The following is a 13743-nucleotide window of genomic DNA, read 5'->3' on the forward strand; positions in this document are numbered from 1 at the left end:
CAGGCCATCTATACCAGTCATTCTAGGGTGGGAGGTAGGCCTGGGCCCCCTACCACTTCTGCAAAAGAACTCAGTGGAGGAGGCACCGGGCTGTACTCCCAGCCTTCTCATGCATACACAGTCACCCATTCAAACACGCCACACTATAGGCAGTTAAAAACACAAAGATACAGTAAATAATTAAAATTAAGGGGCACAAGCATCCACAGTTACACCATGCACACCACATCCATAAAAATTGCGCAATTTTGCCAAAAGATAAAGTGTTGAATATCAGTTGGATTTTATATTGTAAAAAAAAAAAAAAGTAAGACTGTCTGTTCTTTGTAACAGCAGTCCTAAGACGTCTAAATATTCTGTGAAACCAAAATAATAACAAGATGAATTCAGTGGTTATAATGATTAGTAAAATGTCTACTACCAGTTCAATAGCATACAAAACAAGATTAATTGTGTTAATCAACACAGTGGTGATAAGCAATTACAACAGAACTGAGTAATGGGATAGATACTGAAATGTAACACCTTCCAAATGCTCTCTTTTTTGAAACCATACTTCCTTAAGAAGATAGTTCTTATCTATAAGGGCAAGTTGTTTTACAGGAGGAGCCCCACTATTGAGAATGCCCAGATATAGGGTTCCTATTGGTAGAACTCTCAGCGGAATTTCTAAGTTCTTATCAAAAGTGTACTTTTACCAAAAGGGCCAAAAGGGCACATTTTGGAGTGGGTGGTCTCAGAGAAACCAGGATTGGAGTCATGTAGTAGATTGTCAGGATTTTATGTCAGAACTGTAGTCACTTTCTTACAAACCCCAGAACCCCTGTCTTATTTAGCAGCTAGACGATGATTTATCATAGCTTGCCATGAGGTGGTGGGGGTGGTGTCATCTTTGCAGACAAAGTGTTTTGCCTCATAGCATCTGCTCAGAATTTTGTTTTGCAGATGACATTTTCCCCAGAAATCCAAATGCCTTCCTTCCACTCCTACCTTTCTACAACACAAAGACCTTGCTTTTTAACAGGTTGTTTTATTTGAAAGTTGCCTATTTGGTTTTGTAGAAGCTGGGTAATAAATAATTGTAAATAAAACTTATTTTACATGCAGCTGGGGTTGTTAGCTGTTTATTCATTTTACTTCTCTCTCTCTCTTTTTTGGAATGAATTGATTTTTGTGAAGTCCCCCCTCCCCACAAATTCATAGTGATACACCCATGTTACACCTATCCTCCGTGAGCTGCACTGGCTCCCTATCGGTCTCCCAACGCGCTTCAAGGTGCTGGTTATCACCTTTAAAGCCCTACATGGCCTAGGACCCAGATATCTGCGAGACCGTCTTCTGCCACATACCTCACAACGGTCGATAAGATCTCACAGGATGGGCCTTCTCCGAGTAACGTTGACCGGACAATGCCGGCTGGCGACTCCTCGGGGGAGGGCCTTCTCTGTAGCTGCTCCGACCCTATGGAATGACCTACCCCCCGAGATCCGGACCCTTCCCACTCTCTCGGCCTTCCGAAAGGCTACTAAAACCTGGCTATTCCGGCAGGCCTGGGGCTGTTGACCTCATGAATGAGGTCCAGCCCCGGCTAGATTTGAGTGCATGACGTGTTTCTTTTTTAATAGCAGTAGACTTATATACCGCTTCATAGGGCTTTCCGCCCTCTCTAAGCGGTTTACAGAGAGTCAGCATATTGCCCCCAACAATCTGGGTCCTCATTTTACCCACCTCGGAAGGATGGAAGGCTGAGTCAACCCTGAGCCGGTGAGATTTGAACCGCTGAACTGCTGATCTAGCAGTAGCCTGCAGTGCTGCATTTAACCACTGCGCCACCTTGGCTTTAATCTGTTTCTCTTCCCTATTTTTAATTTTTATCTTTTTTAGAGTTGTATTCTATAAGCCGGCCGGAGTCCTTCGGGATTGGGCGGCATATAAATTCATTAAATTTGAATTTGAGTGGTTTCAATGAAGAGGGCTATTTGTCCACTATCATGGTTTTCCTGAGACTGTCTTTGATATCAAGAAAAATGAAGATCACAGGCTGAATTCCAGCTGCTTTGTCAGGGATTGGGAGTAGCAACTAAGTGTTTTGGAAGTGCTGTTTGATTTAATGCAGACTCCATAGTTTCTGTTCTGGCCACTCAATTCCCTCTTATTTAAATAATTTAAATAATTCTTGAGAATTCAAAAATACACTTTTTTTTACTATTACTTCAGGTTTTTCTATAATATAAATTTGATTTTTCTTTTATACTATCACAGCTATGAAATACAGCTTTGCTGTACAAACTTTGCCTAACAGTCCAACTTGTTTAAAACATTCACATGGAGCTGTCTCAGGTCCTGCAACATTCACTTCCTTCTGTTATTAAGCTTTGCTTTCTGAGTCCTCTCTTTTTGAGACATTCTCTTCAGAAATCTTTGCTTCATGCACTGTCATGTTAGACATTCCAAGCAAACAAAGTACCATTTGACTGATTTTTAATTCGGTAAATAAATATATTAATGTCCAGTGATGTGATTAAAGTTCATGATATGACACAAAGTCCAATAGATATTTACTTATTCAACAAATGCATATAACCAACCATTTATCCAAGACATTCTAGGCAGCAAACAGTAATAAAACATAACTAAAGTGTATAAATCCAGTTTAAAAGATATTGGGTTGATGGCTCCAAAAACTACATTTATTATTAAACCAAACCACACCCATATCAGTGCTCCATCAACATCCTGGATTAGACAGCTTTCTAAAAGACCAATATGATCAGGGCCATTTGTATTTCAGGTGGGAGGTTGTTCCTAAGACAGACACCATGACAAGGGAGGCATGCTTCCTGCGACTCCCTGGTGATTCTGCTTACCAATGAGACCCATGGTATGCTTATTCTGCCCATTCTAATGTCTATCCTCTAAATGCAAATTATCTTTCATATCTTTAACTCGCTTGACATATTTCCCTGGTAGAAGTATTTTCATCAATACAATTTAAAATACATACTGTATTTATTTCAACGGGCCAGGAATTATTTACATGTTATCAAAAAGGACAGGAAACTTATACACTTTGTTCTGAGCTTGTTGAGCTCATCATATCCCATCAATATATTGTGCTCTTAATTTCTTAATGTTGACTTTAAGAATATATACTTTAGTTTTAGTTTATTCTAATTATATTATGGTTGCTTTGGCTACTCCTGTTATTTTTATAACTCCAAAGAATATTCCTCTTAAAATATGTTGTGTCTTCTTTGGCATTACATAATATAAACAAAAAGAAAATATATACACATTGTCAATTGGTCTATGTGTTTCTTTCTGTCTGCATTACATTCTACCTCTGACTACAGTGAATTTTTACTTGATATATATATTTTACTTTTTATAGCACTCCGAGGTATTTATCTCGCATTTTATTCTTGTTATTGTAAAGTACAGCACTGTACTTTGATTGCAATTATGAAAAATCTTCAATATATCCACACCTGTACAAATCTTAGGTTTTTTTAAGAGGATCATTGGAAGTTACAGGTAGTCCTTGGGCTACAATGGCAATTGGGATGGCAAGTGCCATAGTTAAGCAATGCTGTAGTAAAGTACAGCATATGACTGCATCACTTAATGATGGCAATTTCAGTAGTCATAGTTTCTGTCATTAAAGGAGGACTGTATAAGTGAGGACTTCATGCAAATGTTATTTTTTCTGGCTTCTCCATTGACTTTGCTTGTGGGAAGCTGGCAGAATTTATTTATTCATTTATTTATTTATTTATTCAAGTGATCATGATCATTTTTATCTTGTGACTGCGGGGACACTGTGACAGCTGGAACTAAAAAGACCTATCCTAAGTACCATTCAGGGCCATCATGATTTTGAACAGTTGCTGAACAAATTATTGTAAGTTAAAGATACTTGTATTAGTATTTCTGGGATACAGTTTATTTTCAAATATAAGTAAAATTAAATGAAATGAAATAAATAAATATATACATCAGACATAAGATGTTCACTACATTAATACACCAATAGATCTCTATATTCCATCAGGGTTCTAGGCTTCCTGTTTCTCAGGTAGATTTTTTCCCGTGTAGTGAACATTAGCCATTATTGTTTCCTCTCAAGCAGATATTAACAACAAAATAGTGGCTAGGCTAGCTATAAACACTTCACAAATCACAATTAATTTCCTATTCAGAGATCTAAAGACAGCCAGGATATGGCTGGTTTAATCCAATCTACTAATTGTTTTTACAACAGATTCCAAAGGGAGTATTGATATTTGAGGGTCATTTAACAGAATAACAGAGTTGGAAGGTGCCTTGGAGGTCTTCTATTCCAACCCTCTGCTCAGACAAGAAACCCTATACCATTTCAGACAAATGATTGCCTAATCTTCTTAAAAATCTCCAGTGTTGGAGTACTCATAACTTCTGGAGGCAATTGTTCTGTTAAAAAAAATCTTAGTTCTAGGTTGGTTCTCTTCTTGATTAGTGTCCATCCATTGCTTCTTGTCCTGCCTTCAGGTGCTTTGGAGAATTAGTTGGCCTCTATTTGTTGTGGCAGCCCCATAGATATTGGAACACTATCATGTCATCCCTCATTTTTTTTCATTAGACAGAATCCCCCCTCTCTCAAATCAATAATTACATTCCCTTACTGAAAACTATTCTAAGTTGGGGTTCTAAAGCATCTAAAGCTTTTTATTTATAACCAACATTTCTATGGTTCCCCCAAACAAATAATTAGCTACTGAAACTGTTTAAACAAAGCATTCAGCTGATCTTATAACTAACCTCTACCAATGTGTTGGCATTTTGAACCATCTGAAAGTTTCTACCATTCAAGCATTTATGGTGCAAACGTAATCCTGGCCTAGTTATGAATATCTACTTAATTCTGTGGCAGAACACTAGAAGGGTTGCCTTTCCTTTCCACAATGGGTACACTTTGTTGGATAATGAAGAAGGCAACAGAGTTCTAAAAATTCCATTTTCTTTATTGGTTTTGACTATGCAGTCCACAACAAATTGTAAATAGCCTTTAAAAACATGGCTATACTAGTTACCTTACTTACCTGTGGAAGAATTAGGGTCACTTTATTTAATTTATACACATTATAAAATTGCTTGGAGAAACAACTTCAGATATTCCTTTGATTCAATTCGAAGGCTCAGGGTAAGAAATACTTATGGAATCTTTTGTTAAAAATGCAGGAAAAGTATGTAAAAGCCAATCTGCGATTCGATATATTTTCCCCCCAAAAAAGATTATGTCAACATACAATGCCAACCCAAAGCAAATAGATATGGAGCTAAAAATGTTGTTGTTGGTATTTTGTTTCTTTGTTGGTAAAATATAAATTTAACATGGAGCTAAACAAACAATAGACTTTATCTTGTTAGGCTGAAAAGTTCACGTAAACACTTGCAACTTGGGAGAAAAGCTATGACAAAACATCACAAAATATTAAATTAGAGCCATCATCTTGACAACTAAGTTATATTTCACCATGACTGGTTTTCTAAGCTATAATAAATGGTTGTGAAATCAGATTATCAGAAAAAAACTTTGAATAATGATGTTGGAGAAAATAGTCTGGACATGTAGAACACATCTTTCAGTCATATCAGAAAACTGAACAGAAACACAAATACTCTAGTGAAACTAAAGGTTATATATTTTGAACACATAATATAAAAGCAAGAATCATTGGAAAAGGCTCCAATGTTTGAAAAAAATAAAAAGCAATTGAAAAAGAGGCTGTCAAGAAAACAAGTTGGCTGGATTCTATCAACGAAGATAAACTCACAAATACTATATAATATTAATTTTTATATACTATAAAAATATTAAATAAAGTTACTGATAGTCCTGGAGAAAGGATATCTATGAAGTCACAAAGACTCAGAAGCAGCTGAACGGCTTAATAAATATTGGCCACTACCAAAAATAAAAATAAAAATCCCTGTGTATCCAAGACAAAAGCTAATATGGGAGTATTTTAATTCTGATTCAACAGTTTCTGATGACAGTTTCAACATTTGTTTAGAAGGTGGGCAAAGATTTGGACTTAATGTTAGCTATAACTTTGGGCAAAAAATAAGATGTTGCATAATATCTATCTACTACTCATTGTGTCCTTAAACTCAGATTATTGCAAAGAATGTTGTTAGCTGTCGTTGGATCCTAATTTAGACTATTACACTTATAATTTTAAGAAACTGCAGTTGTAACAGTCATTATATCTTAAATGTTAACAAATCCTAAATGTATACCTTGCTTTGTAAGTGTATTTTAAAGAAATACATTTCATTTTTCTATCTTTAGATCCTCAATCCTTTGTTAAATTTTATTCTGTAAAGTCCTCACATGTCCTAGCCTTCCCAACTATAAATTGGAAAGTTCCATATAGGCTACTGGAATTGAAAAAAATTACACCATATAGCATTTAAAATGTGCTCAACTCTATTCCATCCTATGGGTATACAGCCAGCAGGTGTTTTACACGTTTTAAAATCGTGATTGAGTTAAGGGCTGAGAGAGACGGCATGCTCATAATTCTAACTCTTACAATTATGTAAATAATAGTTTTATAAAATCTATATACTCTTTCTTTTTAAGTGTATGCAAGCATTTCCCCCCAAAAATCAAGTGATTCGACCATCGCTTTCTTCGATGTTATCGGTATCTGCCTGTTGCCTCTTTCCTGAAACGTGGGAGGCGTAGAGGACGAGCACTACGCCCGAGAAATCTGAGGCAAAGCACATCAGATGCAAGGCTGGAAGGCAGAGTTTGGCTCGCGCGGAGCGGCTGCAGCATCCCAGGCACCGAGCCGCTTGACTGAAGGAGAATGGCGAGGGCAAGGAAGAGTTTTGGCGCGGCAGAGGCTGCGCCGATGAGGACCGTTAGTTCGGGAGGCCGCACTAAAAGCCCCTCTGCGCGCGGGCAGAAAAACAAGAAAGCGAAGAGAGCGGCGATACTTTCGAAACTGGGCGCGCGGAGCGAAGAGAAAAAAAAAGGGAGGCAGCGACGGGAGGAGGAGTCACGCGCAGCTTCATAGCTCCGGCACGCGCCACTCAGTTTTACACCTCCCCCAACCGCGCGCGCGCTTCTCTTCCACTTTGCTGCCTCCCGTCCCGTGCTGCCTCTTGCCCCCACCTTTCGAAGCTTTCTCTCCCGCCGCCGCCGCCGCTTCTTCCAGCCTGTGCTTGACAGTGTGCGCCTCCTACGTGCGTTCCACTTGGTACGGCCCACCTGGAAGATCATGGCGATTGATGGTAAGTAGGCCAATAACGGGCTCCCCTCCTCTCGAATAACCCCCTCTTCACCTGGGCAGCGGGCGCGGGGAGGGGCGACCCCGAGCGGAGGGGCGCTCCCTCAGGGGAAGCCGGGAGAGGGGAGGGAGACAAGAAATAAAAACAAAAAGGGCGCGGTTGGTTTGTGTTTTTGGGCTCTTAAGCAGAGAGCTTCGGAATCGTTGGGGAGCAGGGGGGGGGGCTGTAAGCTTTGCTATCCCCCCCATAAGTCCGGCGCTGCAACTGTCATAATTGCAGAAAGCGAGAATCGCTTCGCCCCCTCTCTCTCTCCCCCCCCTCCCAACATCCCGATGTAATTGTATACAAGGGTGCAAATTATTTTGTTTGAGTCGAGGCGGAATTTTATCTATGGGTCTGGCGAAATAAGTGCCTATTTTCAGAAGTGATTTAAAAAAAAAAGCAACCGATAAGATGAATCTCTGCGATAGTAGTGGCCAACGATCACTATCCGTTCTTTCGCGTTTTCTTCGCGAGTTATAATAACCCTTCAGCTTTAAGCCACAGGCAGCAGAGATCTCAAGGCATTTTTTTGACTAAAGGTGCACAGAAAATAACTGGGTAAAGAAGATTCTCTTTCTTTCTTTCTTTCTTTCTTTCTTTCTTTCTTTCTTTCTTTCTTTCTTCCCTCTTTCCTTCCTTCTCTCTTCCTCTTTCTCTTTCTTCTCTCCCTTCCTTCCTTCACCCTTATCATACATCCTTATTTTGCTGTTTTAAAAGTCTAAGGTAAATGAGGATTCAAGAAGGTTCTGTGTTTGTCTATGTGCTCGGAAAAAAACAATATTCAATCCCCCCTTTCTCCCCATTCATTTATTTATGCCTGTCTCCCAGAAATGTGACTAAGTTTTCATGATCTGTTTCTCTTTCTAGTCTATATGAATTTGAGGAGGATTGAGAAAAAACTGAAAACATGAATAAAAACTTTTCAGTGAAAGCATTTCTATGAGTGAAAGTTTTTGACAAGTGATTCAAAGGAATCACTTTGAATGTTTACAAGGAAATCAAGCATCATCTGCTTTTCCATAGGCTATTAAATTTATTATCCAATTTTTGAAATATACTTTTGAACCTGTGCAGCATTTGAATATTTAATTGGTTGATGCCTTAAGAAGCCTGAAAACAGAAATGAAAACTACTGATAAGTTGAAAATGTCATCAGTATCTTCAAGAAAAATGCAACATTTGCACTTCTAACATCTTATTTGAATTTGATTTTTTAAATTTTATTTTAATTTAGTTAATTATGTTTAATAGGCTGTCCAACCCCAAATGACACAGTCACTGTGTCCTAAGTCTTGGTCTTTACTGATTTTATTAAACAGTGTAAGGGGGAGGAGACAAGTGAATTTCTGAGAGGAGCTCATTGAGAGGGCAGGAATTGCAACAGACTGAATGCCACTTCTGTGTCCTGGCAAATGACATTTTTTAATTATGAGACCTGACCACATCTAGCTTGCTGGGCTGAATTGGACAGGCAGAGTTGACTGGAGATAAGAGGTCCTTCAGAAAACCCAGTCCCAGAGCTGAGTTTATCTGAAAAATTTCTGGGGTGTTTTGGGTGGGAGGAGTCACTTTGATCTTGTTTTTATTCTTTAAAAATGTGGTTTGGTACTATTGATACAGTATTCCATCTAGTATAGTGGCAGCCGTCAAATATCTATGGTTGATATACCTAATTGTCTTTATTCCCATCAAAATGCAACAGAAACAAGCCTGTAAATATTAGTGTGTTCATTATCCGTACACACTAGACTCTATATCAGAGATTTTCAATATCCATATAATAGCATGATATTTTATTTAACTTCTTTAATTTCTTTGAATAACAGAATAGCAGAGTTGGAAGGGACCTTGAAAGTCTTCTAGTCCAGTGGTCCCCAACCTTTTTATCGCCGCGGACCAGTCAGCCTTTGATAATTTTACCGTGGCCCACTGAGCGCGCGCAGGGGTGGGGGGGCGTTGTTTTAAATCCACCTTCCCAATTCAACACCTGAATCATATCCCACCTTCCATTTTGTATGTAGATTTTAAGGAATAAACAGCTGAATTAATCAAGGTCAAAGATAAAAAGAGCAAGGGCAAAATTAAATAAGCCAGAGGATAGCAATGTAAAAAGAATACAGTATTAAGGAGAGAAAGGAGAAGAAAAAACCTTGCTTCTGCTGAGGTCAGGGAAATGTTTGATACTGATCTGGCTGGGTAAGAGTCCAAGAGTCCATATCGCCAATAACTACGCGTGGGGGGAAAGGAAATGTGTTTTGTGAGGAAGAGAAAGAGCGCGCTTCACCGATGCCCGTTGGCGAAATTTTGGAAGAGAGGCAAGAGACTTCAGGCACCGAGCCCCCACCCCTGGCTGCGGCAACTGGAGCGGGCGGGAGGCAGGGAAGGGGTGGGCAAGACCGCCGCTTTTCCACCGTGCGCTGCAATAGTGGCAGCGGTGGCCTGAATCTGGCGACTGCCCCTCACCACCTCAGGCGGTGCTCATACCCTCCACTTTCCTGCGCTACCGTTAGACTCCTCTCAGCCCCCCACCCACGCCCGCGGAGGGCACACGCGCGCCAAAATCGCGCACCCCCCATCTCCCCTCAAAAGACCCCCCCTGGCCCTCGGCTGCCCGACGTTCTCTCTCTCTCTCTCTCTCTCTCTCTCTCTCTACCTCTCCCGCCGTTCCTTCTCACAAGCCAAGGCCGGGCGGGGAAGCGCCGTCTCCGTCCCGGGCGCGCCGCCCCTCCCTGGGCAACTCGGAGACGACTGAGCCAAGGAGGACAGCGAGAAAAAGAAGAGAGCGGCCAGCAACGACCGCCGGGGAAGCCGCCAGGGCCTCCAAGGGCTCCGCTTCCAGCGCATGGTCCACCCCCTCCTCGCCTCGCTTCCAGGAGAGCCGACTGAGGCGAGAAAGGAGAAAGAGGCGGAGGCGTTCACTGAGGGGACGGCTGACTCGGGGAGGGGGCGGAGGTGGTGTAGTAGTGGGGGATTCTTCCTCCTTGCCTCACTTGCTCCTGTGCTTCCGCGCAGCTCCCCCCCTCCAGCGACGGCGCTGCATGAGTGAAGAGTCGGCCGTTGCATGGCCCCCGGCCGCTGCGCGGCCCGGTGCCAGGTACTCCACGGCCCGGCACCGGTCCGCGGACCGGGGGTTGGGGACCACTGTTCTAGTCCAACTCCCAGCTCAGATAGGAAATCCTATACCATTTCAGACAAATTATTGTCCCATCTCTCCTTAAAAATTTTCAGTGTTGGAGCACCCTCAACTTTTGGAGCACCCATCAGTTTTATTCAACTGATTATTTGTTCTTTCAGGAGATTTCTCCTTAGTTCTAGGTTGCTATTCTCCTTGATTAGTTTACATCCATTGCTTCTTGTCCTGCCTTCAGGTACTTTGGATGTACCCCCACTTTGTGGCAGCTCCCTACACCTTTGGTCTGTTAACAAATTGGAATATGTTTATTTATCCAATTTGCTCAGCTACCATATATAAACATTTATTATACTACTTGGCTCTCTGATTTATAAAAAAAGATTAGTTCTTTGGAATTATATAACAACTATTTACATTAGGTAGCCTTAAAAATAATAACTCTTGATCAATTTAAATAACAGTTACTACTACCTGCATTATTTTCCTCAATTTATCTTTTATGGAAGTATTTTATGTATTGATATAATGTTAGTACACTGCATGTACCTCCTGGTTGAAGTGGGCAGCAGTGTTTATCGATTTTGGTCTTTAAAAGACAGCATGAGAATGCTTGGGGCAGAGTTTAATTTAATTTAGTTAATTTAGTACCCCTTATAGCTTAGTTAAAAAAAGTTACATACAACTGCATTTCCTTTTCCCATCACAGTATATGATTTGATTTGATTTGATTGCACTTCTATGCCGCCCTATTCCCAGAGGGACTCAGGGCGGCTCACGAACCAAAGTAAGGGGGGGGGGAATACAAACAGGAGGAAAGACAATGGACAAACAACTACAACAATTAAAAAAACGATCAACAACCACACAATTCGAGCGGGGGCGGGGAACTCATCAGCCCCAGGCCTGTCGGAACAGCCAGGTTTTAAGGGCTTTGCGGAAAGCCTGAAGGGTGGTGATAGTCTGAATCTCCACGGGGAGCTTGTTCCAGAGGGCCGGAGCAGCCACAGAGAAGGCCCTCCTCCGGGTGGTAGCCAGACGACATTGGCCAGTAGATGGAATTCGGAGGAGGCCTAATCTGTGGGATCTGATAGGTCTATTGGAGGTAATTGGCAGCAGACGGTCTCTCAAGTACCCAGGTCCAATACCATGAAGGGCTTTATAAGTGACAACTAGCACCTTGAAGCGTATCCGAAGACCAATAGGCAGCCAGTGCAGCTCGCGGAGGATAGGTGTAATGTGGGTGTACCAGGGTGCACCCACAATCGCTCGTGCGGCTGCATTCTGAACAAGCTAAAGTCTCCGAATGCTCTTCAAGGGCTGCCCCATGTAGAGCGCATTGCAGTAGTCCAGTCTTGAGGTCACAAGGGCACAAGTGACTGATGCGAGTAACATCACAGTAATTAAACCTCTAATGTCATGCTTAACGCCATGGTAGGGTTATAGGTGATTATTTTTCAGGTTTTGCATTTTTATTATTTGGTGCTGATTGTCATATCTATTACCTTTGTGCATTTACTGTTGTGATTATTAAATTCCATTATATTAAATTCTATTATATTAAGATGTCTCTAGTTGAACTTAATTGCTACTGTCTATGTAGGGATATTCTTGCTGTTTTCTCGGCAACAGTATGGAAATAATTTGTCATTGCCTTCTTTTTGAATATTCTTTGACTTGGCAATATAGCCTAAGGCCATGATTTCTCTGATGATCTCTCATTTGACTACCAGCTGGCCCTGATTCTACTTAGCCCAGACAAAATCAGCAAGGTGCTACTATGCTAAGATTTTCATTATATTACTTGCTGAGAAAATAATAAGATGTTTAAAACATTAAATGCTATTTTTATTTATATATTAGAATGTAATCTAAGTTTCTTCCAATAAATGGATCTTATTTATCTATTGAACCAATTAAGAACCAATTCAATATACATTACTCTATTGGGAAATCTCAGTATTAGTGCAAGGTCACAGAGCAAAAAAGCAATATTTTAAGGACTTTTTAAAATGATAACATAATATAATGTAACATAATATATAATAAACAACAGATTTAGAACAAAGGAATAATATCCTACAGGACAGAAGCAAACATAGAAAAAAAGACATCTTTCAGGTCCCATAAGATACCATAATGATATATGGCCTGAGGTATACTCTACTAGTTATAGTAATTGGAGAGAAACAGTCCTGCAGATAAACAGTCCATTCAGCACTCGCTATAAGGTACAAAAAGTTCCCATAGTCATTATGAGTATGATCTTGTGATTCAGGATAAGTAGAAGCTATTCAGCTTATTCTTCTCTATTGCCAGTGTTATATAAAACTTTGAAGAGCTTAAAAATGTCAGGTACAGTTTAGATGGGATGCATCAGTCGGTCTAGCACTCATTTATCAGGGGCAAAGATACCGTCTTAATTCAGTATGGAAGGCCCGAGACTTTTACAATAATATATTGAAGGCTGGACATTCCGCCCCGCCTGGACCGAGAGAAAGAGAACAAGAAGGACAAGATAGACAGCAAACTACACAAGTATCAACAAGGTCTGATCAACTTTCTCTCTCAGAAGTACAAGGAACAAAGACAAACCTGTGTGATTACCAGAAAAATGGACCAAGAATTAAAGAAGCAACAATCACAACAAATACCTGTTACCGGTCAAAATGCTACAGGTACCAGTTCAGATGCAGTGGGAGGAGCCAGACCAAAGATTAAATTCCAGGATGTCCAGATGGTTCTAAAAAAGCTCCAGGGAGCCAAAGATGACAACTAAGTTCCTAACGTGGAACGTTAATGGATTAAATTCCCAACAGAAAAGGAAGAAAATAAATCACTATCATAAACAGTTCAAGAATGATATAATTTGTTTGCAAGAAACTCACATTAGATCAACTGATCAAAAATACTTGATTAATACAAGACTTGGACAACACTTTATAGCTTCTGCTTCAGAGAAGAAAAATGGTATAGTTATCTACTTAAGGAAGGATATGAAAGCTGAATTAATTGAAGCAGACCCCCAAGGAAGATACATTGAAATAGATTTGGTACTAGAAGAGAAAAAGACATTACTACTTGGAATATATGCTCCCAACCAACAACAAGATGGATTTTATAAAAAGCTCCATGCTAAATTAGTACAGTGGGATTATAGGTCCTGCATACTATTGGGTGACTGGAATGGTGTTATGGATACCAAGAAAGATAAGAAGGCTTCCCGGCCAAATACTCAAATGTGAGCGAAACTTCCTAAATCCTTTTTTGATATGATGGATGATTTTGAACTG

At 40.4% G+C, this 13743-nt stretch overlaps 1 protein-coding gene across 3 annotated transcripts in view; it reads left to right on the forward strand.

Annotated features, from left to right (window-relative positions):
* Positions 1–7132: 7132 nt before the first annotated feature.
* SYT14 (synaptotagmin 14) overlaps positions 7133–13743 on the forward strand; it is an 89449-nt gene continuing 82838 nt past the window's right edge. Inside the window, exon 1 of one of the 3 annotated variants that reach the window (XM_087717738.1) lies at positions 7133–7281. In XM_087717738.1, coding sequence (XP_087573864.1) covers positions 7269–7281 — 13 coding nt within the window. In that variant the 5' untranslated portion in view covers positions 7133–7268. The remainder of the gene's footprint in view (positions 7282–13743) is intronic. The other 2 variants (XM_087717737.1, XM_087717740.1) reach the window with 2 other exon arrangements.

The sequence above is a fragment of the Thamnophis sirtalis genome, unplaced genomic scaffold, assembly GCF_051295495.1.
Source record: "Thamnophis sirtalis isolate CommonGarterSnake01/CBP01778 unplaced genomic scaffold, rThaSir2_p1.2 scaffold_6, whole genome shotgun sequence".
In the NCBI taxonomy this organism is placed as follows: Eukaryota; Metazoa; Chordata; class Lepidosauria; order Squamata; family Natricidae; genus Thamnophis; species Thamnophis sirtalis.